At 32.3% G+C, this 23,065-nt stretch overlaps 1 protein-coding gene across 7 annotated transcripts in view; it reads right to left on the reverse strand.

Annotated features, from left to right (window-relative positions):
- Positions 1 to 23,065, reverse strand: part of LOC139498843 (uncharacterized) — an 85,043-nt gene that overhangs the window by 23,131 nt on the left and 38,847 nt on the right. The window contains exon 1 of one of the 7 annotated variants that reach the window (XM_071287423.1): positions 22,793 to 22,810. The exons of 5 other annotated variants lie outside the window; for them this stretch is intronic. Coding sequence is in view for 1 of the 2 variants with exons in the window: in XM_071287419.1 (XP_071143520.1) it covers positions 9,939 to 9,953 (15 nt within the window). In the remaining variant the exon portion in view is untranslated. Of the gene's footprint in view, positions 1 to 9,938; positions 10,151 to 22,792; positions 22,811 to 23,065 lie in introns of those variants that run through there. One more of the 7 variants, XM_071287419.1, reaches the window with a different exon arrangement.

Here is a 23,065-nt window from a genome sequence, read left to right on the forward strand (position 1 = left end):
TATTCTTGAAAAAGAAAGATAACTCAAATTGATAATTTCTTGCTATTGCACAATATTGTGCAATTAGATATTTCTTGCTATTGCGCAATACTGTGCAATTGAAAATATTTGCTATTGCACAATACTGTGCAATTGAAGATTTCTTGCTATTGTGTAATACTGTGCAATTGAAAATTTCTTGCTATTGCACAATACTGTGCAATTAAAAATTTCTTGCTATTGCTGAATACTGTGCAATTGAAAATTTCTTGCTATTGCACAATACTTAATATACTAATTTTGAATCCTGATTTGGACCAACTTGAAAACTGAGCCCATAATCAAAAATCTAAGTACATGCTTAGATTCAGCATATCAAAGAAGCCCAAGAATTCAATTTTTGTAAAAATCAAACTTTGTTTAATTTTGGACCCTTTGGACTTTAATGTAGACCTATTTGAAAACTGGACCAAAAATTAAGAATCTACATACCCTTTTTTGGCCCCTAATTCCTAAACTGTTGAAACCAAAACTCCCAAAATCAATCCCAACCTTTCTTTTGTGGTCATAAACCTTGTGTTAAAATTTCATAGATTTCTATTCACTTTTACTAAAGTTAGAGTGCGAAAACTAAAAGTATTCAGACGACGACGACGACGCAGACGACGACGCCAACGTGATACCAATATACGACCAAAAAAATTTCAATTTTTGCGGTCGTATAAAAACCAAACATAGAATTTTTTTTTTTATAAAATTTCCCTTCATAAAAATTATACCTGGAAGTTCTAACCTTTTGTTTTCATCGTTCTTTTTGGTCTCCATGAAGACACTTTCGTATATTTAAACTGGTTACGAATATTTCAGAGTTTATTCACCCAGTAACCAGTGTATTAACGAAAACAATTGTTCCCTAATTTCCCATAAAAAATTGTCCTACCTTCTTAACTTCTGTTTTCATCGCAAAATTGTAGCCTCTTCCTCACTAAACTAAACTGATTAATAATATTAATAACCGTACTAGTACTATTAATTTCTTATAAAAAACACTCGAAAGTTTAAGCTTCTTCCTCCAAAATAAACTGATTAATAATCGTACTAGAACTACTAATTTCTTATAAAACCACTCAAAAACAATCTATTTTTCAATCTTAAATCATCGATGATGAATGAAGTCTGCTATCAAAAATACTTTGTAATAGACAGTTAGTTCTAATTCTGTCATGAATGTGGGAGTTTTAGCAGTATCAAACAATTGCTGTGACGTCATCAAGTTCCGATCGCTGTCGTATTGTGGATCGATAACTCTTTTTTTAAAGCAAATAATCATATTCACTGAAGCCCTTGATCACGCTTAATTTATCATTTGTCAAACAAGGTTCGGGTTGCATGGATTCACGCAATCTTGGACCGAGAAAACATCACGTATATGTGTTTATTATTTATCTATTTATTTAATAGGGTTGCTCTAATGAAATAAGGGTTAAAAATAAAAAAATCTAACCAAGGTGAACCTTTATTCAACAGATGCATATGTTCGGTTTTGACAAGTTGGAATAAATGATATTTTTTATGAACACGTCAAGTCAGATCATATGTTTTATAACGTCATATGAATTCGTACTATTCATGCTTTTTCAATGAAAACTATGACGTCACTGTGTATTCTTAATAGCATCAAAAACTTTAATACGCGGATGTGTTATGGTATTTCACGACTGAGAATCGTATTAAAGGGAAAAAAGTCTTGTATTTTACGACTGAGAATCGTATTAAAGGAAAAAATGAAGAATATCAAAACAACAGTACAGAACAATCTCAGTGTTGTAACCTAAATAAGTGAACACTAATTGATAACGAAAATCCAAACTTAAAAGCCGAAATTGAAATAAAATATAGTGTATAATTTTTTCATGTACATCGAACAAAAGAATGTAGGAGTCTGGACTGTACAATTTTAAAACTATTTGATTTTTTTTGGTCAATTTTCAAAAGCAGGATTTGGATTAAAACATGGTAAACAATTAAATCTCAAACATGCGCACTAACTAAGAACTTGAAACGCATGTCTACCATCACTACAACTGGATGCTTGATATCCTCGTAGTGATATTGTAATATAGCGTTGATCGGATCTTTATGCCCCCACCTACGATAGTAGAGGGGCATTATATTTCTGGTCTGTGCGTCCGTTCGTCCCTCTTTTCGTCCGTCTGTTCGTCCGTCCGTTCGTCTGACCCACTTCAGGTTAAAGTTTTTGGTCAAGGTAATTTTTGATGAAGTTTAAGTCCAATCATCTTGAAACTTCGTACACGTTTCCTATGGTATGATCTTTCTAATTTTAATGCCAAATTAGCCAATTTCACGGTCCATTGAACATGGAAAATGATAGTGCAAGTGGGGCATCCTTGTACTGGGGGCACATTCTTGTTGTTTTTTTTTTATGTTATATCAACAACAACAAATCCCGAAGATCAAATATCTCAATTTAAAGTACATGTACATTGCACTCAATAAACGATTCTGGTTCTCGGTCAAGTAAGAGCAACTAAAAGAAGAAAACCCAAGGTTACAATTGGTGTTTAAAGAAAAATAACTGCTTTGCGATGATTTTGCTGTGTAATGATAACATAAATCAGTCAACCCCACTCACATTGCAATGATTTTAAGCTTGGTTGTAGTTGCTCTCAACTATTTGACCGGGTACTAGAATTTCCAGAATTTCAAACCACAGAGTAGATTACCTGTCGAAATAATACAAAACAAAAACCCAAACCCTTGAACACGTAGTCGCATAAACATAAGATAAAATGTTGCATTGCATTGCTGTTTGAACACATTGTCTCATGAAGATGTATTAAATAGAGAATAATACATGGCAAAATCCGTATCATATGTCGTATCATCCCGAGACACCAATATCAGCCCAAGGGCCTTTAGGCCCGAGGGATGATATTGGTCGAGGGTGATACGGCATGTGATACGGATTTTGCCATGTTTTATATAATGCTTTATCATATATTTCAACAGGAGAGTTATATTATATGAACTGTTCACTGGGTAACCTTCAGTTTTACTTTTGTCTTGTTTTAAAAGCCTCAAAAGAACTGCTCAATTACTTATCCAAAGCACCTGGTTTACCTTACAATTTGCGTGCTGTTGTTTTAAAAATATTTTGTCTGTTATTGTTTTTTTCGTGTGTGTGGTTTTTTTTTACAGTTGAATTTAGTGGCCAAAAAATATGAAAACTTGACGTTCTTGACGTCACATGGACATACCAAACAATGACGTCATTCAATAAATTGCGTCACGCCCGAATGACCGTACCTATTTTGAGGAAAAAATAAAATAAAAAAAATAAATAAAAACGGACTATGTAATAATAAAAAAAAAAGTAGGGGTGTGATAAAGGGTATGCGATAAAGGGTGCGCATCAAAATTGCGCGATATGGATTAAGCAGCAGGCTATTTATCAAATATTCAAAACTACTGTATTTACTACTAAACATATGATAAACAGACATAACAATTGTGATTGCAGTTTCATTTTTATATCATTTTAATACAAATAACACACCACAACCATAACATTTATAAAATGATTTAATCCTTGAATTGCAAGTCTTTAAATAGTCAATATTCATCACCGACATTTTTGTACAGATACATTGTATACACTAGTGATGTTTAAAATGAATATTTTATGTGGTTAATGTCATGAACTTTTTAATCTTTTTAATCTAAAATTATTTTTTTTTATATATAAAGTCAATAGTTTTATTATAAAATTGCTGAACATTGCAATTATTGTTGATAATGTGCGTTATGTTATTATTTCATCTTGATTGTAAGTTGAGACGGAACCAATGCCTTCTAGGGCGTTGGATACAATCTCCAGTATATATATTTTCAATGACTACAGTGTTTCATAAAATTATAGAAGTTTATAAATATCACAACACATCCGGTAACTTTTTTTTAAATACATGTAAAAGTGTATCAATTATTTTATAAATGTCGAAAAAGGTCGAGCAGTTCATTGTCTACATCGATTTGTTGTTGGTATTTTAACGCATCTTTTAAGCGCCACTTTTGGGCTATTTCGTGGCGGTAAGTTTTTATGGTTGTGGGAAGCCGGAGTGACCGGAGAAAACCACCGACCTTCGCCTAGTCACTTAAGTTTGGAACTCACAACCTCAGTGTTGACTGGCTAGTTATAACTGTAGACCACTTGCATGACCACCGAGCCCCCCACCCTTAATGTCTTCATTTACTGTGCTTATGATTACGAAATAGTTTATACTTTGTAGCACCAAGTTTAACCTTTATCTATTGTTTTGTTGACCGTTCTCCTCTCCAAATACACAGATACATTGTAGACACCTACATTCCAAAATGACCACATCTTTTTTGGAAGTCCGTTTTTCTTATGGTTGTTATTTGTGATTAATAAAGTTTATTCGAAACGATGAAGAAGCATAATTATTATTTTCGACTAATTTTAAAAAAAAAAGAAGATATATTCGAGCATATTGAACAAATCTAATTTATACTGTTTCTGTTCATCCTTACCCTCTTCATATACAAAACGAGACACTGGACATCAAATATAACCATGACTCACAATTAAAGAAGAAAAAAAAGAATTTTCGAAACTCTTGCCGCACCTTTTAACACATATTTTTTCCAAGAAAACAACAAACACATATATCAATAGTTATTAGGTCTTTAATCATGAGCTTTTTTTTATCGATATATTTGTTTGTTTTCAATATAAAGCCATCAGCAATCTTCTATAACGCTAACGCTAGTTTCCCATGTTAACTTCAATCATTGGTCTTAAAATAGAGTTTGAATTGATTCCCTGTTTATTGACAATTAACCTTTCTAACTGTTTTCAGTAACAGTATAACAAGCATTAGTGTAAGCATCGATGGTAGCGTGAACTGGCATGATGCAATCAAAAATGTTTTCCCATTCTCCACGTGAATAGAAAGTTGAATGAACGCAATATGTCCAGCGGCACTTATTATAAATATTTCCAGAACGATTAGAACTGATAATCAGGTTGACTGAATGCTGATATAATAAAATATCAGCTGCGAGCCACAATGTTAAGGTTTTTTTTTAGTGAGTGAACAAAACGAGTTTCATAAGTCTTTATATTGTAATCGCATATGAAGATAGAGACATTTCAAAAGGAGAGGTGGAGTTAGGGATTCATTGGATCGGTGCAGTAACCAAACAAAAACTTAATAACCACATAAACAAGACATTTAGCAGGGATTCGGTATCTATAACATTCTGATATACACATTGGCTGCATGTATTGTCATGTAATCAGAATAAAAAACTGCTGTCACATAATTTTGGTATCTTGTTACCTGGTTTGTGTAAACATGACCAACACGACGGGTGCCACATGTGAAACAGGATCTGCTTATCCTTAGTTCTACCGATGCACCTGAGATCACTCCCAGGTTTTGTTGGGGTTCGTGTTGTTCAGTCATTAGGTTTCTATGTAATGTGTTGTGTACTATATATAATTGTTCGTCTGTTGGTCTTTTTCTTTAATAACCATGGCGTTGTCAGTTTATTTACAACACTTCAAAAATCATTGCAAAACACATAACGCCTTTGCCTTTCATTGGTATACCTTCAGTTTAGTCAGGGACACCATACTTTAACAGCAATGCTTAATCGACATGTAACCGTTCATACGTCGTCTGCACTTTCGCGTACGTTTTCGTAGCATATCAATTGCGAATTGAGGTCATTATCCAATCAAAATGAACGTTACAAACAATGTTGCATTAGAATACTTAATTGACACGTAACCTGTACATGCAAATTACGAAACCTTAGTCAGCAAAACATCTATTTCTGTCCTCTCTACAGAACTAGGAGGTCTAATCCATTTAAGCGATGTGTAAATTGTGTAACTTATATAAAATATCTTTCTATATTAAGTTACTCTCAATGATTTAATTAAGAAATTTGCTTGTACCAATCAGCTTATCGATCGCTTTAGCTTTATACCTGCGATGGTCTTTATTTATCCCTTAAGGACAGTCAAAGTCTATTTGCTAGGCGTTAATACAATTTGCAAAGCCATTATACTTCGTTGATAACATTACGAGGTATTGCGCTGCTCGTTATATCCGGTGTTCCGAGTGATATTTACTGCTGAACTGTCATGTGTTTCCGATATGTGGTCGGGATAGGTGATAACGTTTTGTGACAGGGGTATTCCGATTGTGACAATTTTTTTCAATGTTTATCAACACAAAGATGAATAAAAGATGTAGTTTATACCTAAATTAGACAGTTAGACAGTTAAAAATGTACCATCATAAATGTCGTGAGTTCGACTATCAATTTATGTATTTTTAGCATTATGAAATATCTATATATCCTTTTAATTTCACACTAATATGAATAGAATGAGACAGTAACCCAACACACAGAGTATGTTTTAAAGAACCAATAATCTTCTTTCGTCCAATATCAATCAGACGAATACAGTGTATATATGTCGATTGATTTGAAGCATATCGAAAGCTCAACTCAATGAAAACACAGGTGTGTGGTTAAATGAAACACCTTATACATTTGTACTTTCAACGTTCTGACGCAAAGTAGACAAAAACCGCTCCGCTAATGAAAAACGGAAAAGGTAGAGCATTTATTTCTCAACTGCACTATTTTCCTACATGCAAAATAGCCACTATATATATATATATATTCAACCAAAATAATAAGCCGATCCACCACCCCTTTCCCCCTAAATGGAGTTGGATGACAACCTCCCCAAAACACATTTTTTATAATTGTTTAATGAGCAATTCAAAATAAGCAGCTGGTTGCTGCACCTTTGTTTATTATATCCAATCGGAATAAAGTGTTAAACAACCGAAACAGTATTTCAACTAACTACATTAAAGCTTCGTTCAAAATTTTCGGTTATAGTTTCGGATTTCGATAATGCAATGCAATTTCCCATAGAATCATAGGGAATTACAAATGTAAGCGACCTGGATATCTTTACCGATATTTGCCTTCAGTTCGAGATATACCTATAACTATTAGCTCCGTCAATAAAAAGCTTACAAAAAATAATAACAAACTGAAGTTAAAAGTACAAACAATCATCAAAACAACAGGGTTTTTTTCACACATGATATCTTATCTAATATTTTAACATCAAAATTGAATTAGGATTTTAAGATTAAGAGATATCCTATAAGATGTTAAAGTACATTGAAAAAACATCTTGTCGCCGCTTAAAGTACAAATTGTACATTGACATGTGAATACCTTGTGAGACAAAGTCACATGATAAAACCCCTTGTCAATCATTTTTTATTTTTTATTTTTGGTGTGTTAACGCCACTTTTAAGCACCGCATTTAAGCTATTTCGTGACGGTCAGTTTTTATTGGTGGAGGAAGCCGGAGTGCCCGGAGAAAACCACCGACCTTCGATAGGAAAACTGACAATCCTAGTCAATTAAGATTGGAGTCGAGTGCACCCGCACTCACAACTTCAGTGTTGACTGGCTAGTGATTACAGTAGTAACTACTTATAAAAAAGAAGATGCAGTATGATTGCCAATGAGACAACTGTCCACAAGAGACCAAAATAACACAGACATTAACACCTATAGGTTAACCGCACGGCCTTCAACAATGGGCAAAGCCCATACCGCATAGTCAGCTATATCAGGCCCCCATATAACAATGTAAAACAATTCAAACGAGAAAACTAACGGCCTTATTTATATAGACCACTCGGCCACCGAGGTCCTCCTTGTCAATCAATTAGAATCGATACGTTGTAGTAATGATAAATAACCATATTTTTCAATGCTATGTTTATATACTGCTCGTAAGTCAAGTCGAAAAACTTATTTCAACATATCAAAATTGTTTTGAAAATCATGATGGTCACTATATACCACATCTAAATGAAGGCTTGTCAACAAAGTTACATGCTTTATTTATATACTGCTCATAAGTCAAGTCGAATAACTTGCGGTCAACATTCATGTTTTGAATGGTGTAACTTATTTTCAGAGGCGGATTTAGAGGATTTTTCAGGGGGAAGCCCCCCCCCCCCTTTTGTGGGAAAAATTGGGTTGATAATATAGGGAATCACTGAAGCATACAGGAGAGGGTCCCCTCTTAGGCAGCCAGTGGGCTCCCACTTCTGAAAATTTCTGGATCCGTCACTGATTTTCTTATACTAGTTGCAAATAATCTCAGCAGAAAACTGACTTTTATCCTGCATTCAATCTATAGATCTCTGATTGATTATTATTGTTAAAGTTAGTGAAGGTTCAAGGCCAGCTTTTAAGATGTTATCTATATCATTAGTATCATATTGCGCACTTAAGATAAAATACATATATTTAATTGATTTTTGTGTACTGCTTTCAGCTCAAAATAAAAAAAAAGGAAAATGAAAATTGTTTTTTGGGTACAGTTACTGCTTCCAGCAAAAAAAAAAAAGAAAAAAAAAGGAAAATGAAAGCGAGACTGCTTCTGGCTCGAACATAGTCAAGTGCAAAATTGAAAAGATCTCAGATATTTTAAAAAAGAGACGCGAAAGATACGAAACTCACAAGTCGAAAATAAATCGACAACGTCATGGCAAAAATAGGACCAAAGACAAACCACAGTAAACAAAACACAACATAGAAAACTAAAACTTAGTAACATTATAACCCGACCTATAACACGTTTTTAAATGTAGAGTTAAGTGCAGAGGGCAAGATACTGCCACTACAGAGGGCATCAGATTTGTCATCCCCTTTTCGCCCGCACAGACATGACTGCACATCTTCGGGCGACAACTTAGCGTAAGGTCTCGTTTCCGAGAGGAAGTCACGAAAGAACCATACAGGTTAACATAATTCTATTCAAAAGTCATATCAAGAGATAACAGTCAATAAAAACTAAGAGTCTAATTTTAGGGACAAGTGATTTATCCAACAAAATCATTTGCTATTCAATAACAGATTTACATTCTTGATTATAATATGTATTTCAAGTTGATTCAGGGCATACAAACGCCTGTACAACATTTCCAGTCTTTGTGGTCGGATTCAACAAAATTTGTAAAAATAAAGACCTATAACGTAGTGGCAATAAACCGTTTATTAGCTTAGTGAAATGAGACAGGTATGTGAACATATGTTGGGAGTAAACAAGGGTTTACACAGACCCTTTGGGTCTTGGGGAAATGGCTTCCCCTTATTTTTATATCTTATTATGTTTTAATTTGTTTTAATTAAAAATTGTAACGTTACTTATTTCTATCCATTTTAAGTGTTCTGTCTCTAATCCATAAGATTTTACATGACAGTAGTTGATATGTGACACCACCCCTCCCCCTTTCTAATAGCATTTCATGGGTCGGGTTTTTTTGCGTCAGTATTTCTGTTTCATACATTAACAAAAACCCTTGCATACACATTTCTTTCTCAGAACGATCAGAAGAAGAAAAACATAACGCTGCTTCCGTTTTTAAAAGTGAGATAATTTACAGTCCCTTTGATATTTTTAAGGTCTTTCCCCTACGTGAGGAAAGACCTTATTGTTTTTCTAATGTTTTTTTTTTTCTTTTTTTTATGTTTACCGATTAAATAGATAATTAATGTAATCATAAGAAACATGCAAACAAATAAAATAAAACAGGAAATAGCATCATGACAAAATAAAGTAAACAGTGCTTGACTTCAATCTACTTGTAAAATCTGGTTTAATTTAATACATTTTAATCGATCACCTTTCAAAGTATCGGTGTCTTTAAAAACTACGTATAATGCACTGTATTTCCTTAATCATCTCACATATAACATGAGACTTTTTTTATGCATGAAACAATTTACGAAGAAAATGAACAAATCTAATTTTATATACATATTGTCTTTTACAATATAATATCTAGTATACTTACAGTTTCATTTGCCATATCCAATACAGAATAAGAAATAAATCCGAAACTAAGAAAATTAGAAACCTCTAGAAAAACAGCTCAATTCCTTGGAATGAATTCTTTATATAACTAGATAATTAGTGATTATACAATGTTCAGCGTTACGTTCTGTATTGCTTTTAAACTTATACAGTGTATTGGCTCTTTCGTTATAAATAGTGGATTCTTTTTCAACAATGATGAGTCATTTATTATTGCCGATTTGTGAAGATATCTGTGCCAATTTTTCTATCTTTATTAATATACAAACGAGCAAAACAGACACTAGGTGTAGTTAAAGATTATATACAATAGAAAACAAATCAGATTTCTTGATTTATTTAGATTTTTACCTCTTTCTAAGTACGATCGAACATAAAAACAATCTATAACAGTTAAGAAGAGAGAGTTGGCGCCCATTAAGTTGCTATAATACAGCTTCTGAGAGTCATTTCTTTTCATTTAATTGGACAGTGTGCACACAAATTGAAAGGCGTGGTAACGCCCTTTGTTAGATGGGTTGACATTAGAATAAGAACCATTTAAGGAATAAAAGATTCGCCCTTTAAACGCAATGTTAATATAAAAATAAGAAGATGTGGTATGCTTGCCAAAGAGACAAGTCTCCATCAGAGACCAATTGCTACAGAAATTAACAACTATAGGTCACCGGAGTCGGGACCACCTTCAATAATGAGTAAATTAAAACCCCTTCAGGAACAGAAAAGAGCTAAGACAACCCCCCACAAAACACTTGACGTTTATTATTTCTCGTCAAAGTAACACACTTGATTGAAACGCTTCACAATATATTGAAATGACAGTATATATAACCACAGTACTCGTTCTACAAATATATGAGATATTTGCCACTGTAAGTTAAAAAAAAATCACTATCAATGATGTTAGATATCTTATGATTCGAACCACACGTTTGGTGGAATATATAGTAATAAGGCAATATATAAGAGTTTCCCATCCGTTGGTAAACCTTATGCGAAAGAATGTCGCATGCGAGGGATGTAAAACTTCGATTGCTTATTCTCGTGACTTGGAGAGATTTAGGACGTTTAGGGCCTAGATTATACATAAAAATGCATGTGCAAGTCTTGTGTGCTAAGAAGTACATGTAATCTTCCTTGTCGATGATGATGATTGAGGTTTTTAACGACCTTGACTGTCTATACAGCCCTCGCACGGTCGGTGTTCCCTGTTAAAAACGTTTTATTACTAGTTTAATCATTGCGAAATAGCATTCGTACTGTCACAGTCGGATAACTGCCAGATAGATCATATTAAGATCAAAACTTCAATATAAAATTCACTTTCGCACTATGAGCACAATTAAACAATAGTCTGTTATCGCAGCAGGTGGTACGGATTATCTTAGTATGACGTCAACGAATTCGTCAGGATGAAGTAACCCGGATGACCGCATTACTACAAAGTATACCTGCGCATAAACAAATAACCCAAACACTAGTAAACATGGATTAAGCTGTAGTTAATTACTTGACTGTAACATATTTTGTACTTTAAAATGAAGGTATCAAATGCATAACTGTCTTAATTGTTTGTTTACTGGTGTTGAAGAGAACAAGTTTTAAGTACATGCTTCAAATCACCCTCCGTATTGATATATGAATAAATGGTGTAATTAATTGTTGCATAATTCGTGAACGAACATTTGATTGAGACAGCAACCGAAAGACAGATTCAAAGAGAAACAAAACTCAGTTGAGCTGCAATCTTCAATAATAATTTCCCTTTTAACTGGAAACCAGAAAAGGTTGAGAACAATTACAATATTTGAAAAGAGTCTTCACTGAATTATTCAGCTATAGATAAGGATGACGGGTAAAAAGCAGAGTGCAAAAAATAAAAGTTACGTTGAATTGTCTCCCTTTTAGACAGGTATTGGAGTGCACGTGCATAACAATTACATACTCTTTATTATGTCTGCGTGAAAATTAAATACCCATAAAATGAACGTAAACTATAATTATTTTGGTGCTCTAATTGTTGTAGTTGCTGACGGTCGGGAATATCAACTTTGTAGAGTTAATAAAACACTCGTGTTACAATGTAGGAGGTATAGTCTTACACATGCAACAATTTTCAAGTTCAAAATTATGTTTCTTTCCAAAATAACTAATATACCATATAACCACAACTACTATTCAAGAGTTTGAATTCCAGTCAGATTAAAAGCTTGATATTGCTGCTTCTCCGCTTAAACCCGGGTCCACCACTAATTTCTATACAAGAGTTTAAAACCCGGTCGGGGTCAAATCAAAAACTTGAAAATTGGGTAATTGCTGCATGCTTCTTTGCTAAGCACACGGTTTTCAGGAGTAAGTGCAAAGACTAGCTCGGAATCAGAATAATGTGTCTCGGTAGGGTGACATATTCTCATACTGACTATAACCTTGCGAACTAGCACGTTTAAATCTGAGCGGGTCATCAACAAATTTACTCTGAAAATTTGTTAACTGCTGCTTCTCCGCTAAGTACGCGGTTTTCATGTGTATGACCAAGAAATGGTCGTTTCGGAGTCAGAATATTGTGTCTGCGTAAGTTGACTATATTATCCTGCGGACTGTAACCATGTGAACTAACTAAATCCGGCTTGTCTCACAGTATTATGGTCTCGGATATGATATGCTCTGGACGTTTAACATCAATCCAATATACTAGGTCATTTATAAAATTTCAACAAAAACAAAATAAGTTCATTACTTTTATGGAATTTTGAAGACATATATCACTTAAATTAGTACATTTCTACCTTTGCAACATGCTTATTCTCCTGGATACCTCGAGTGGTTTGTTTATTTCTTCATTAGATCAGTGTCATTTCAAGATATTGTAAATACTCTTAATGTTCATTTTTCATCCGTAGCTGAAAAACTTATTGGAAATAATACTTCAGATATGGATTTTTCTATGCTACAAAATTTTACTAGTGAAAAATTAAAGAAAACTGAAAATTTTCATTTAAAACTCATTTCCATTGGAGAGGTGTGTTCTCAACTAAAACATCTTAATATTAATAAATCCGCAGGTTTAGATGGAATAGGTCCTAAATTTTTAAAGTTAAGTGCAGAAATAATATCCCCATCATTAACTTTTTTAATAAACAAAAGTATAACTTCAAATCGTTTTCCGCAAAAATTAAAACTTGCAAGAGTAACTGCTATACATAAAGGAGGACCAAGAGATATTCCCTCAAATTATCGTCCAATTTCTATTTTGAATACCATATCTAAAATTTTCGAAAGACATGCATGTACACAGTTATATGAATTCCTTAACAATAAAAAATTGTTACATATCGCCCAGTCAGGTTTCAGACAAGGTCATTCCTGCCAAACAGCGCTAACTAAACTAATTGACGAATGGTTAAAATATTTAGATAATGGAGAAATAGTTGGTACAGTGTTTTTAGATTTCAGTAAGGCTTTTGACCTTATTAACCATGCCATACTTCTAGAAAAGTTAAAATTTTATCATATCGGAAAACATATAATAGATTGGATAAAATCATATTTGTCTGACAGACAACAAGAAGTCCAATACGCTAACATTAAATCTGATAAATCGTTTGTAAAGTATGGAGTGCCTCAAGGTTCTATTTTAGGTCCGCTGTTATTTTTAATATATATAAATGATTTACCACTTCATGTTAAACAATCCAATATGGATTTATATGCTGATGATTCAACATTGCATTTTCATGATAAAAACATTGAAAAAATAAACAGCATATTGCAAAATGATTTAAATGCTATACAATCTTGGTGTAACAATAACAGTATGAAAATCAATGCACAAAAAACTAAGTGTATGAAATTGGGTTCAAAACAAAAACTTAAACAACTATCAGAATTATGTATTACCGTCAACGAAACATGTATTGAGAATGTCCATTCTTTCAAATTACTTGGAATAGACATTGATGAAAATTTAAGCTGGGAAGATCATGTTGATCGTATATGTAAAATTATCTCATCTAAAGTATCACTTTTATATAAAATTAAAGTATATTTGCCAATACACACAAGGCAACTATTTTATAATGCATATATTCTACCATATATAGACTATTGTAGTTCAGTTTGGGGAAATTTATTACAAAAAGATTCAGATAGAATCATAAAACTTCAAAAAAGAGTAGCAAGAATTATACTGGAATGCGATATTTCTATTCCATCTAATTTCATGTTTTCTTCTTTAAAATGGCTATCTTTAACCAAAAGAATAAAATACCAACAATCAATTCTAATGTATAAAATTGTAAATGGGCTAACACCTGATTACTTAGCAATACTAAATATTGATGATGTGCAACGCCACAACTTACGATCTGTCTCTAATAATGATCTTTTTGTTCCAAGACCAAATACGAATTTTTATAAAAAATCTTTTCATTATTCTGCAACCAAAGTATGGAATAATTTACCACTCGAAATAAAGAAATGTCCTAATGTGGAATTATTCAAGAAACATAGTTATAATCATTTTCTTGAAAATTATATGCAAGTCAACTAATTTGTTTTCCTCTAACAAAACTATATCAAATATTGTCATTTATTACCCTTTGTATATTTCAATGATTGAATTGTGTATAATTTTATACTAGTAATATATATTGTAAATTAATGTATGAATGTATGAATGTTAACTGTATGCATGTATTTTGTTTGAGGGCCTCAATGAAAATTAGACTATTTCTAATTGAGTTACCCTCTTTAAATAAAGAATTTATTATTATTATTATTATTATTATTATTTCAACATCTTTACTTTTTCAATATTTTGAATAACAATTTATGTCTTTACATTTTTCCATTATGCAAACTCACATTTTCACTGAAATCATTACAAAGCCTGGCAAAATGTGCTAACTTAATAAAAAATCTCTGTCTTAGCATTATCTTAATTTAAATGACAAGGTCTCCCATGTCGATAAAGAGGCTTGGTCGATCCGAGTCAATTAACCGTTTACTTAATGAATGTAGATTTCATTGAAAATGAAAATCGGGATAGGCATACCATTTTTTTTTGCTTCCTAATGAGTAATAAAGACTTATAAAATGAGTTTATAGGAGAAAATTTTAAAGTACAAGGAAACAAATCCGTGAAACATTTTCTTAATGGTCCCTCAGTTGTAAACATAACACTAATTGTCTTCCATTCAAGTATAACGTAATCATGGTAGTCTTTTATCTATGTATATACAAAATGTAATTTTACAGGTGTCAGTCACATATGTGGAGCAGGATCCAGAACACATGAAATCTCACGGGATTTTTTGTGAGGTTCGTGTTGCTCAGTTTTTTCAGTGCATAACGTACATGCATAACGGCAAATATTTCTGTAAAATTTAAGGGGATAGAGGGTTGGTATGTTGCCATGATAATATTATATATACCAAATAAACTCATCTTAGAAAGCAGGATTGAAGTTTCAGTGTATTTGCGCCAGACGCATGTTTCGTCTACAAAAGACTCACCATGCAGTGACACTCAAATAAACAAAAAGTTAAAAAGGTCAAATAAAGTACGAAGTTGAATAGCATTGAAGGCCACAATTTCCTAAATGATTTGCCAAATACAGCTGAAGTTATCTATTCCTGAGGTAGAAAAGCCAAAGTTCACAAGACAAGGTGAAGGTAAAAATATGTAGGCAATGTAATCTGAACAAAGTATAGGATTGATTAAAGAACATTTGACGTCCAAGGGCAGTCAGTGCATATATATGCGGCCACAATTAAAAAAAAAATGGTTTGCCCAAACCCTACTCAAAGGTTGAGACAGTGAGTAGGTAGGTAGGGATTTTTTTTTTTCTTCTTCAAAAAGAGAAATTGAAGTATCGGGTGTTTATTAGTCTTCATGCCTATCTGATTAAAAAAAAACTTCTTCAAATCAGGACAATAAAAGAATTTGAGTAGGCAGCTTTTTTCTGGGTAGGTAGCGTTTGGGCAAACAAACCTATTCTTTTGTATGGCCTGCGGCATATATATAATGTAACATGTTATTTCCACAAAGGTTTGCTATGCCATATAATAAATCCACTCTATCGTCGTTCTTATAGCATAATATGCCTCTCAGGGACGTATCCAGACATCTTGAAAAAGAGGGGGAGGGTGTAAAGTCGTGAAATTTATACATAATTTATTTTTTACAAAAGAATGTTATGCTAAAAAATCATATACATGTATATCGTTATAGAAACATAAGATTATTTTCATCGTTGGTGATTAACAATGGAACGTGGTGTCCATGTACGTCCTCTTCGCTCTACGCTCTTGGCTCTGCCTGCTACTTCTCTTAACTACATGTACATACTATCTGGATTTATACAATATTTGAAAGAGAGGGGCGTTAATCCATGAAACTGAATATTTAAAGACATTATCTTTTTTGGACGATACAATGTTATGCAAGCAAAACATATAAATCGTAAGAAACACGAGATATTTTTTTTACTGATCATTGGCCCTCTTTGTCCCACTCCCATGATCCCGCCACTTCTCTGAAATAAACATTACCCTATCAAAACATATATTTTGAGTCCTACCCTTAGTAAATCGATTTCTCACTAGATGATACGAATTAGTAGACAAGCACACAATACCAATTTGTAAGCCTTTGACCGAAGACATAAACATTGTCTACATTTTGTCAATTGAGAAATCGTTATCGTAGAGAATCCTCTTCTTAAATGGATTCCCATGTCGATAAAACTTTAAGGGTTGGTCGACCAGTAAATTAACGAAAGCTTTTTTCATTGAAAAATACAATCGAGATAAGCATTATATTTCTAGTTTTTTAATAAGTAATAAATTCTTATATAGAAAACACTTCATGAGGGAATTGTCAAAGTAAATGAAAACAATTCAATGACACACTGACTTAATGTTTGTAAAGTAAATGAAATTGAATATATATGAAAGACTTTTATTGAATGAATTGTTCAGAATTTGCATGATATATTTGCCACTTGACATCAATCATAGCAGATATTTTATCGTTTTTGTTTAATTTATTCACTAGTTTAGAATCAGAAAGATTCAGAAATTGACACATTTTATAGTCATCTGTCTTTTGTTAAAATACTTTTTGTCGTGTATTCTTGGCTAATACTCATTTTCTTTTATTTAGAAATTATATCATGCAACAAGAAGAAATCTTTATGATACGTGTAATAACCTTTTGATTATGGTGAACCAATCTCCCATACAGACAGAGTTGTCGTCCTTTGGAAAGGACGACAACTCTGTCTGTATGAGAGATTGATGGTGAACCATAGCTGATTGACATTCAGACATTGTAATGGTCCAATGTGCCATTTCTTGGTATTCTATTATTCATAAAAAGTGATATTTCACTTGACAAACAAAAACTCGAATTTTTGTTATAGGCAGTCGCTGAACCATGAAAATGAGGTCAACCGACATCATGGTCATATAACAAACGGCGTGGGAACATAGATATATATATATGGTGTCTTCAACCTATGCCAACATTTGAAAAATATATATTCAACCTATGCCTACAAACAAAATACAATAGGTGTTGTTATAACAATGAATTATTAATTACCTGTTAAATACAGTCAGTATTTTAAAGCATTAAAACTTACTCCTTTTGAATAAAACACCAGTGAAAGACTGATTATAAATTATGTTGATATATGAAAAAAAAATAAAAAAAATATTGCAATAAAACACTCTTTTTTGGGGTAAAATACTTCCAAAATTTTGTTGTTCTAGACGTGCAATTAAAAAAAAAAATAATAAACATAGTAAACAAATAAAAAAATTAAAAAATTAAAAAGAATTGAAAGGAAAAAAGTCAGGATCTTATCTAATATACAAGGTTTGCCCACTTATTACTTGTTGCTGAGTACCCAAGCTAAACAGTGTATTAAGGATGGACTCCTTGCTTTTTTCCCTATGTTACAGGTTAAACTATTTTGCCCGATAACATCCATTTTCTTTTTATATAAGACTTCAATAGCTCATGAAAAAGTCATTTACTAAGATTTAAGCAGATTCTAGATTTTTTTCTTTCCCATTTGAAGATCTTTGAAACCAATGCAAATATAAGGTAAAAGTCCGAATTTGCATTTTCTCGACTTTTAAACAAAATTATATATTTCAAAAAGGAGTTTCATAGCCTTACAATATTTTTTTAGCTTATTTGCCCTTCCACCAATGCTCTTCTGACTTAAATTTTAAATTCTTGATTTTTCTTTTATTTTCACCTAAATACATCCTTAAATCTGATATATATATAATCTAAATTTAAATTTGATTTCATTCTGATGTCAGTATTTATGAAATATATGTTTTTGTACAATAGAATACAATCGAAAGGTAGAATAAAGCTCTTTTTGTAATAAGTAATACAAATGTATCTCATAAATACTGAGCTGTGAAAAATACACTTTTCAATGTGAAGCATATTTTAAATAGGGCTATATTCATTATTTCCATGCATTTGATGGGATTCTACTTAATTTTAGAAAAATATCATCAAATATTTTCATCATATATTGTATCATATTCACATAATAATGGTATATCCTGAACATGCATGAAATAGTTGCCATTGGACCTTACATTGTAAGCAACCTTCAATCATCAATTGCTTTATTATGTTAATTTCTAATACAAAAGAGATCAGCAACACATAGAGTTGCCTTTATTTTGACTATCACAAGTAACAAAAATAGTCATGTGTACACTTAACGCCAATTTTAAACTGGGTGTAAATTGATTGGCCTCTAATTATTTTTTGTTTTTATAACACTTAATCTGTTATATTTTATTCAACCTATGCCAACATATTTTCATACAATTTTATACCTTAATTTCAAAATGTTGGCATAGGTTCATCCTAATTTTCGTTGTCTTAGTCCTTAGTGTGGACAGTGTTATACTTGTCATTTTTTAATACCCTTTTCAAATTTAATTCTTCGTGTTTGATGCCTAAAAAAGTAAGTATAGGGGGATTAAATTACAGTGTAAAAGATTTTAGCATGAAGTTTAAATTAATAAGAGTAGTGAATTGGTCCAGATAATAAATAACAGGTTAAAAATTAGTATTTCGGAAACTGTCAAGTGAATTCAAGACTCCCTTAACGCGTATAATTGTCCATATTTCGAGTGAGAGCTGATGAAGTTTTATATAATATTATGGTATATTTTGTCCCAAAAGTAGTACACCACACTGAAAAAATATTATTGAGAAAGCGCAGGTGGGATTTTTTTCAATTTTCATATATTGTCTAAAGAAATTGCACTACGAAATAACTTCGTTCCCTGGCCAAACGGAACTGTCGAAACAATGCATCTGAAAACATTATGTTGTGAAGCATCTAGGTCTTCTATATATATACCTTTTGAAACAATTTAAGTATGCACTAATAATTTATACCGCCGCCGGATAATAATCCCTATTTAACGCACTCTGCGACTTACGTAAGTCGATTGCGAGACAAAAATGGTTTTGTTTTTGCGTTTTTGATTGATGTTGCTAGAAAGAAATATCAAATTTACCAATAAAACTGTTGAACACGTTTTCTCGGATATAATGCAGTTCTCATAAATAAATAATAGACGCATTGTCTCCTTATTTAGCTTATGACGTCATTCACGTGATTTGATGGTGTCTGTTATTAGTTTTAAACTCTACAACAAAAGCCAGAGTTAAAATATTTATAACGAAAAGTGACGAAATTAGACTTGTTAATTGACGGTATATTACATCAAGATACACAAAATATATTTGAGTATTATTAGAGATTAGAAAAACTTTTTGACAACGTAATTTCGGTATATAAATTGCTTATTTTTATTCTAGAGCTAAAGATTTCTAAAATATTCTTAGTATTTAGTTTTTAGCGTTTTATCACAATCCAGGATAAACATATCAGAAAATGGAAGTAAAACAACTAGGCTTTCATGCTTGATTGATTGTTAGGTGCTTAACGTCTGGTGTGTACTAGGCTTACACATTTGCTTACTGAATTCTGAATGATTTCTTAACAATACAATTTTTTCTGTCTCTTTATGCACAAATTATTTCTTGTAGATGTTTTCTCCCAATTTCAGATGTTACGCATAATCACATGACATACTAGTATGAAAAAGATAAAAAGATATGGTATGATTGCCAATGAGACATCTGTCCACTAGAGACCAAATGACATTTTTCCTATCAATAAGATCTACATTGCTCTTTGCCAAAAATACATTACGATGATCTATTTTGATGCTTATGGAATAAAAATAATCCATACAGTTCATATTACTATACATTATTCTGCACTCATGAATGTCACTTTTGAGCCAAAAGACTAATGATAGCAATGTCCCATGAGTAACCTCAAGATTCATGCCTATATGTTAATCGTAGCCAATCACTCCGCTGGCGGACACTTTAACATTTAAAGCGTATTTCTCCTTTAACGGTTGTATTGGGAAAATAATGAAGCTGAACGGGAAGATTGATGAATTGAAATTTAAATCTATTTCAACGGATAAAAATATATAGACAGGTCTTAAATGTCAAGATTTATTTTTCAGTTAGTTTACTATTTACCAAGCCGTTTTTGTTAACAAAGCAGAAACCAAGTTAAAAGTCTACAAGAAATGTACGGATGCCTAAACAATCAATGGCTTAATCTCAAAAACACGAACCTTTAATTGTTTTCAGCTACCTTTTAGTTTTATTATTTACCAGACCATACCCACAATGTCGCGGTCCCTAACTGAATTAAAGAATATACTACTAAGTACGCCTTTTTTTAAGATTTAGAATTCATATTTAATTTGTCATTTTGTAAACCTTCACGCTGATTGTAAGGTGCACAGTTATTCACTTTATAATGATTAATTGATTGTTGGTTGCTTAACGACTTACGCACAGTGGCAAATATTTTATGCATGTTTAGGCTTAACGTTCAGTGGCAAATATTTCACGCATGTTCAAGACAAGAATAAGTTAACAATAAATACAATAGGTAGGTTGTGTACGAATAGAGGCCATCCGGAGTGATGTTCGGGGAAAGTTGGACTGCTACAGAATGTTGAGGGTACTTAGTATATTGGATAGAGACAGAAATTTTGTCTTGCAACATGCCACCTACAGACCCCCTTCATAATGAAGAAGTTCATTTGTGATTTTTAGCCGTGTTATTATTTACATACTATAAATATATAAGTCTTTTAAAGAGTTTTCAAAACTATATTAAAAATTGCGATATACGTAACTCTCATTTCTGATTTGATGACGTTAATTGTCCATTCCACTCAATGATGAATTACTTTAAACCATTCGGCTGGTTCTCGTAGGGGGATTTTCATCATGGGAGATTATAATAGCATACTAAATGACACCTCGCTATAATAAGGATAAATGCTATAAATACATATAAAAAAAGTTCGACTGAGCCTTGTAAGGGGATTTCCCTCAAGGGAGATAATAATAGTTTTACTAAATGGCATCTAGAGACTGCATCAAACTTTAACAAAGAGTTATATGACTGCCTGGGGTGTTTAAATTACAAATGTTAGGTTGACCTTTCAAAAATCTAACTTAACTATGTAACTATGTCTTGGTCATACTGACTAATAGCATGTACTACGTGCATATGTTATAAAGATACTAGTCCTTTGTGAATTCTCAGATGAATAAAATATATGAGATCCGTATGTAACATCACTTTGCTATTAATAATTCCCATTAAAAAGGTTTTGATCAAATAAAAAAAAAATGTCTCGGCTACCTTCCCACACAAAGCTGATCTCCCATGAAACTGAATAATTCTCGAACATTAATATATTTTTATTTCAGCTTAAAAAGGTATTTCTTGATACTTATCCCAAAGGCTGACTATGGTATATATAATAGATACATGAATATATGGTAATTTTGGGCGTTCTTGTCCACATTAAAACGTTAAGCGGTGTAGGATTTCAGTAAAAAAATCTCGCCATCCGCTCGGAATAGCTACGTCAAATCCATGTACGTCTCGAGTTGGGCATGTTCACTTTAAAAACGTACGAAAGTCTTTAAAAGATGCGTAGATTAAATATTGCAATGGAAACTTCGAGTCCTTATAAATGATGAAAAGTTAGATCTCCCTTTTTCATCCTCCGTTCTGAAGAGTCGTCGTTGCAGTATCTACGTATTTTATGTTTTGGTATTTCATTTAGATACGCATGAAATATTTGCAGCTGTGTGTTCAGCGAACAATTATTATTTTTGCGCATAACAATACAATCATGATTAATTTTGCGCATGACATAACAAACATCATAAATTTTGCGCATGATATTACAAGCGTGAATAATTTTGCGCATGACATAACAAACATCATAAATTTTGCGCATGATATTACAAGCGTGAATAATTTTGCGCATAACGTTACAATCATGATTATTTTTGAGCACATTACAATCATACTTGATTTTGCGTAAACATGTAACATTACAATCATGCTTGATTTTTCGCAAACATGTAACATTACAGTTATGCTTGATTTTGCCTAAACATGTAACATTACAATTATGATCAATTTTGCGCTTTACATTTCAATTATTATCATATGCATAGCACATATATTATTCAGCTTCAGTTGGAAAAAATGTGAGAATAAAGGTTGTGAAATGCAAAAGTGGTTCATAATAATGTTTCTAATCTGGAACGCCCACAGTATAAGTTAGAAGTCGTATGAATGTAATGTCAAGCTTCCTGGTTTTACCACAGTCTATATTAACTACATGTATATTTGCAAATGAGTAAAAATAAGTTTCCACTTACACGTTCTGAGTTTATTTACAGTAGCTGGCACTATCTGGTCATCAGCGTAAAAATGGCGGCAATTACAAACCACGTGTGTATATTTAACCCAAAGTGATGAAAGTTTTATGACCAATAAACTAATTAAATTGTATATAATAACGATAATGAGAAGATACTATTTCTAAATTTAACGTTTATCACTTGTTATCAAATTTAAACAAATGATAAGTGGTTATATATCCGTACATGAAAGTTTACTTTTAACAATAGTTTGACGTCAGCATATGTGTA

Source organism: Mytilus edulis, chromosome 12 (genome assembly GCF_963676685.1).
Source record: "Mytilus edulis chromosome 12, xbMytEdul2.2, whole genome shotgun sequence".
Taxonomy (NCBI): Eukaryota; Metazoa; Mollusca; class Bivalvia; order Mytilida; family Mytilidae; genus Mytilus; species Mytilus edulis.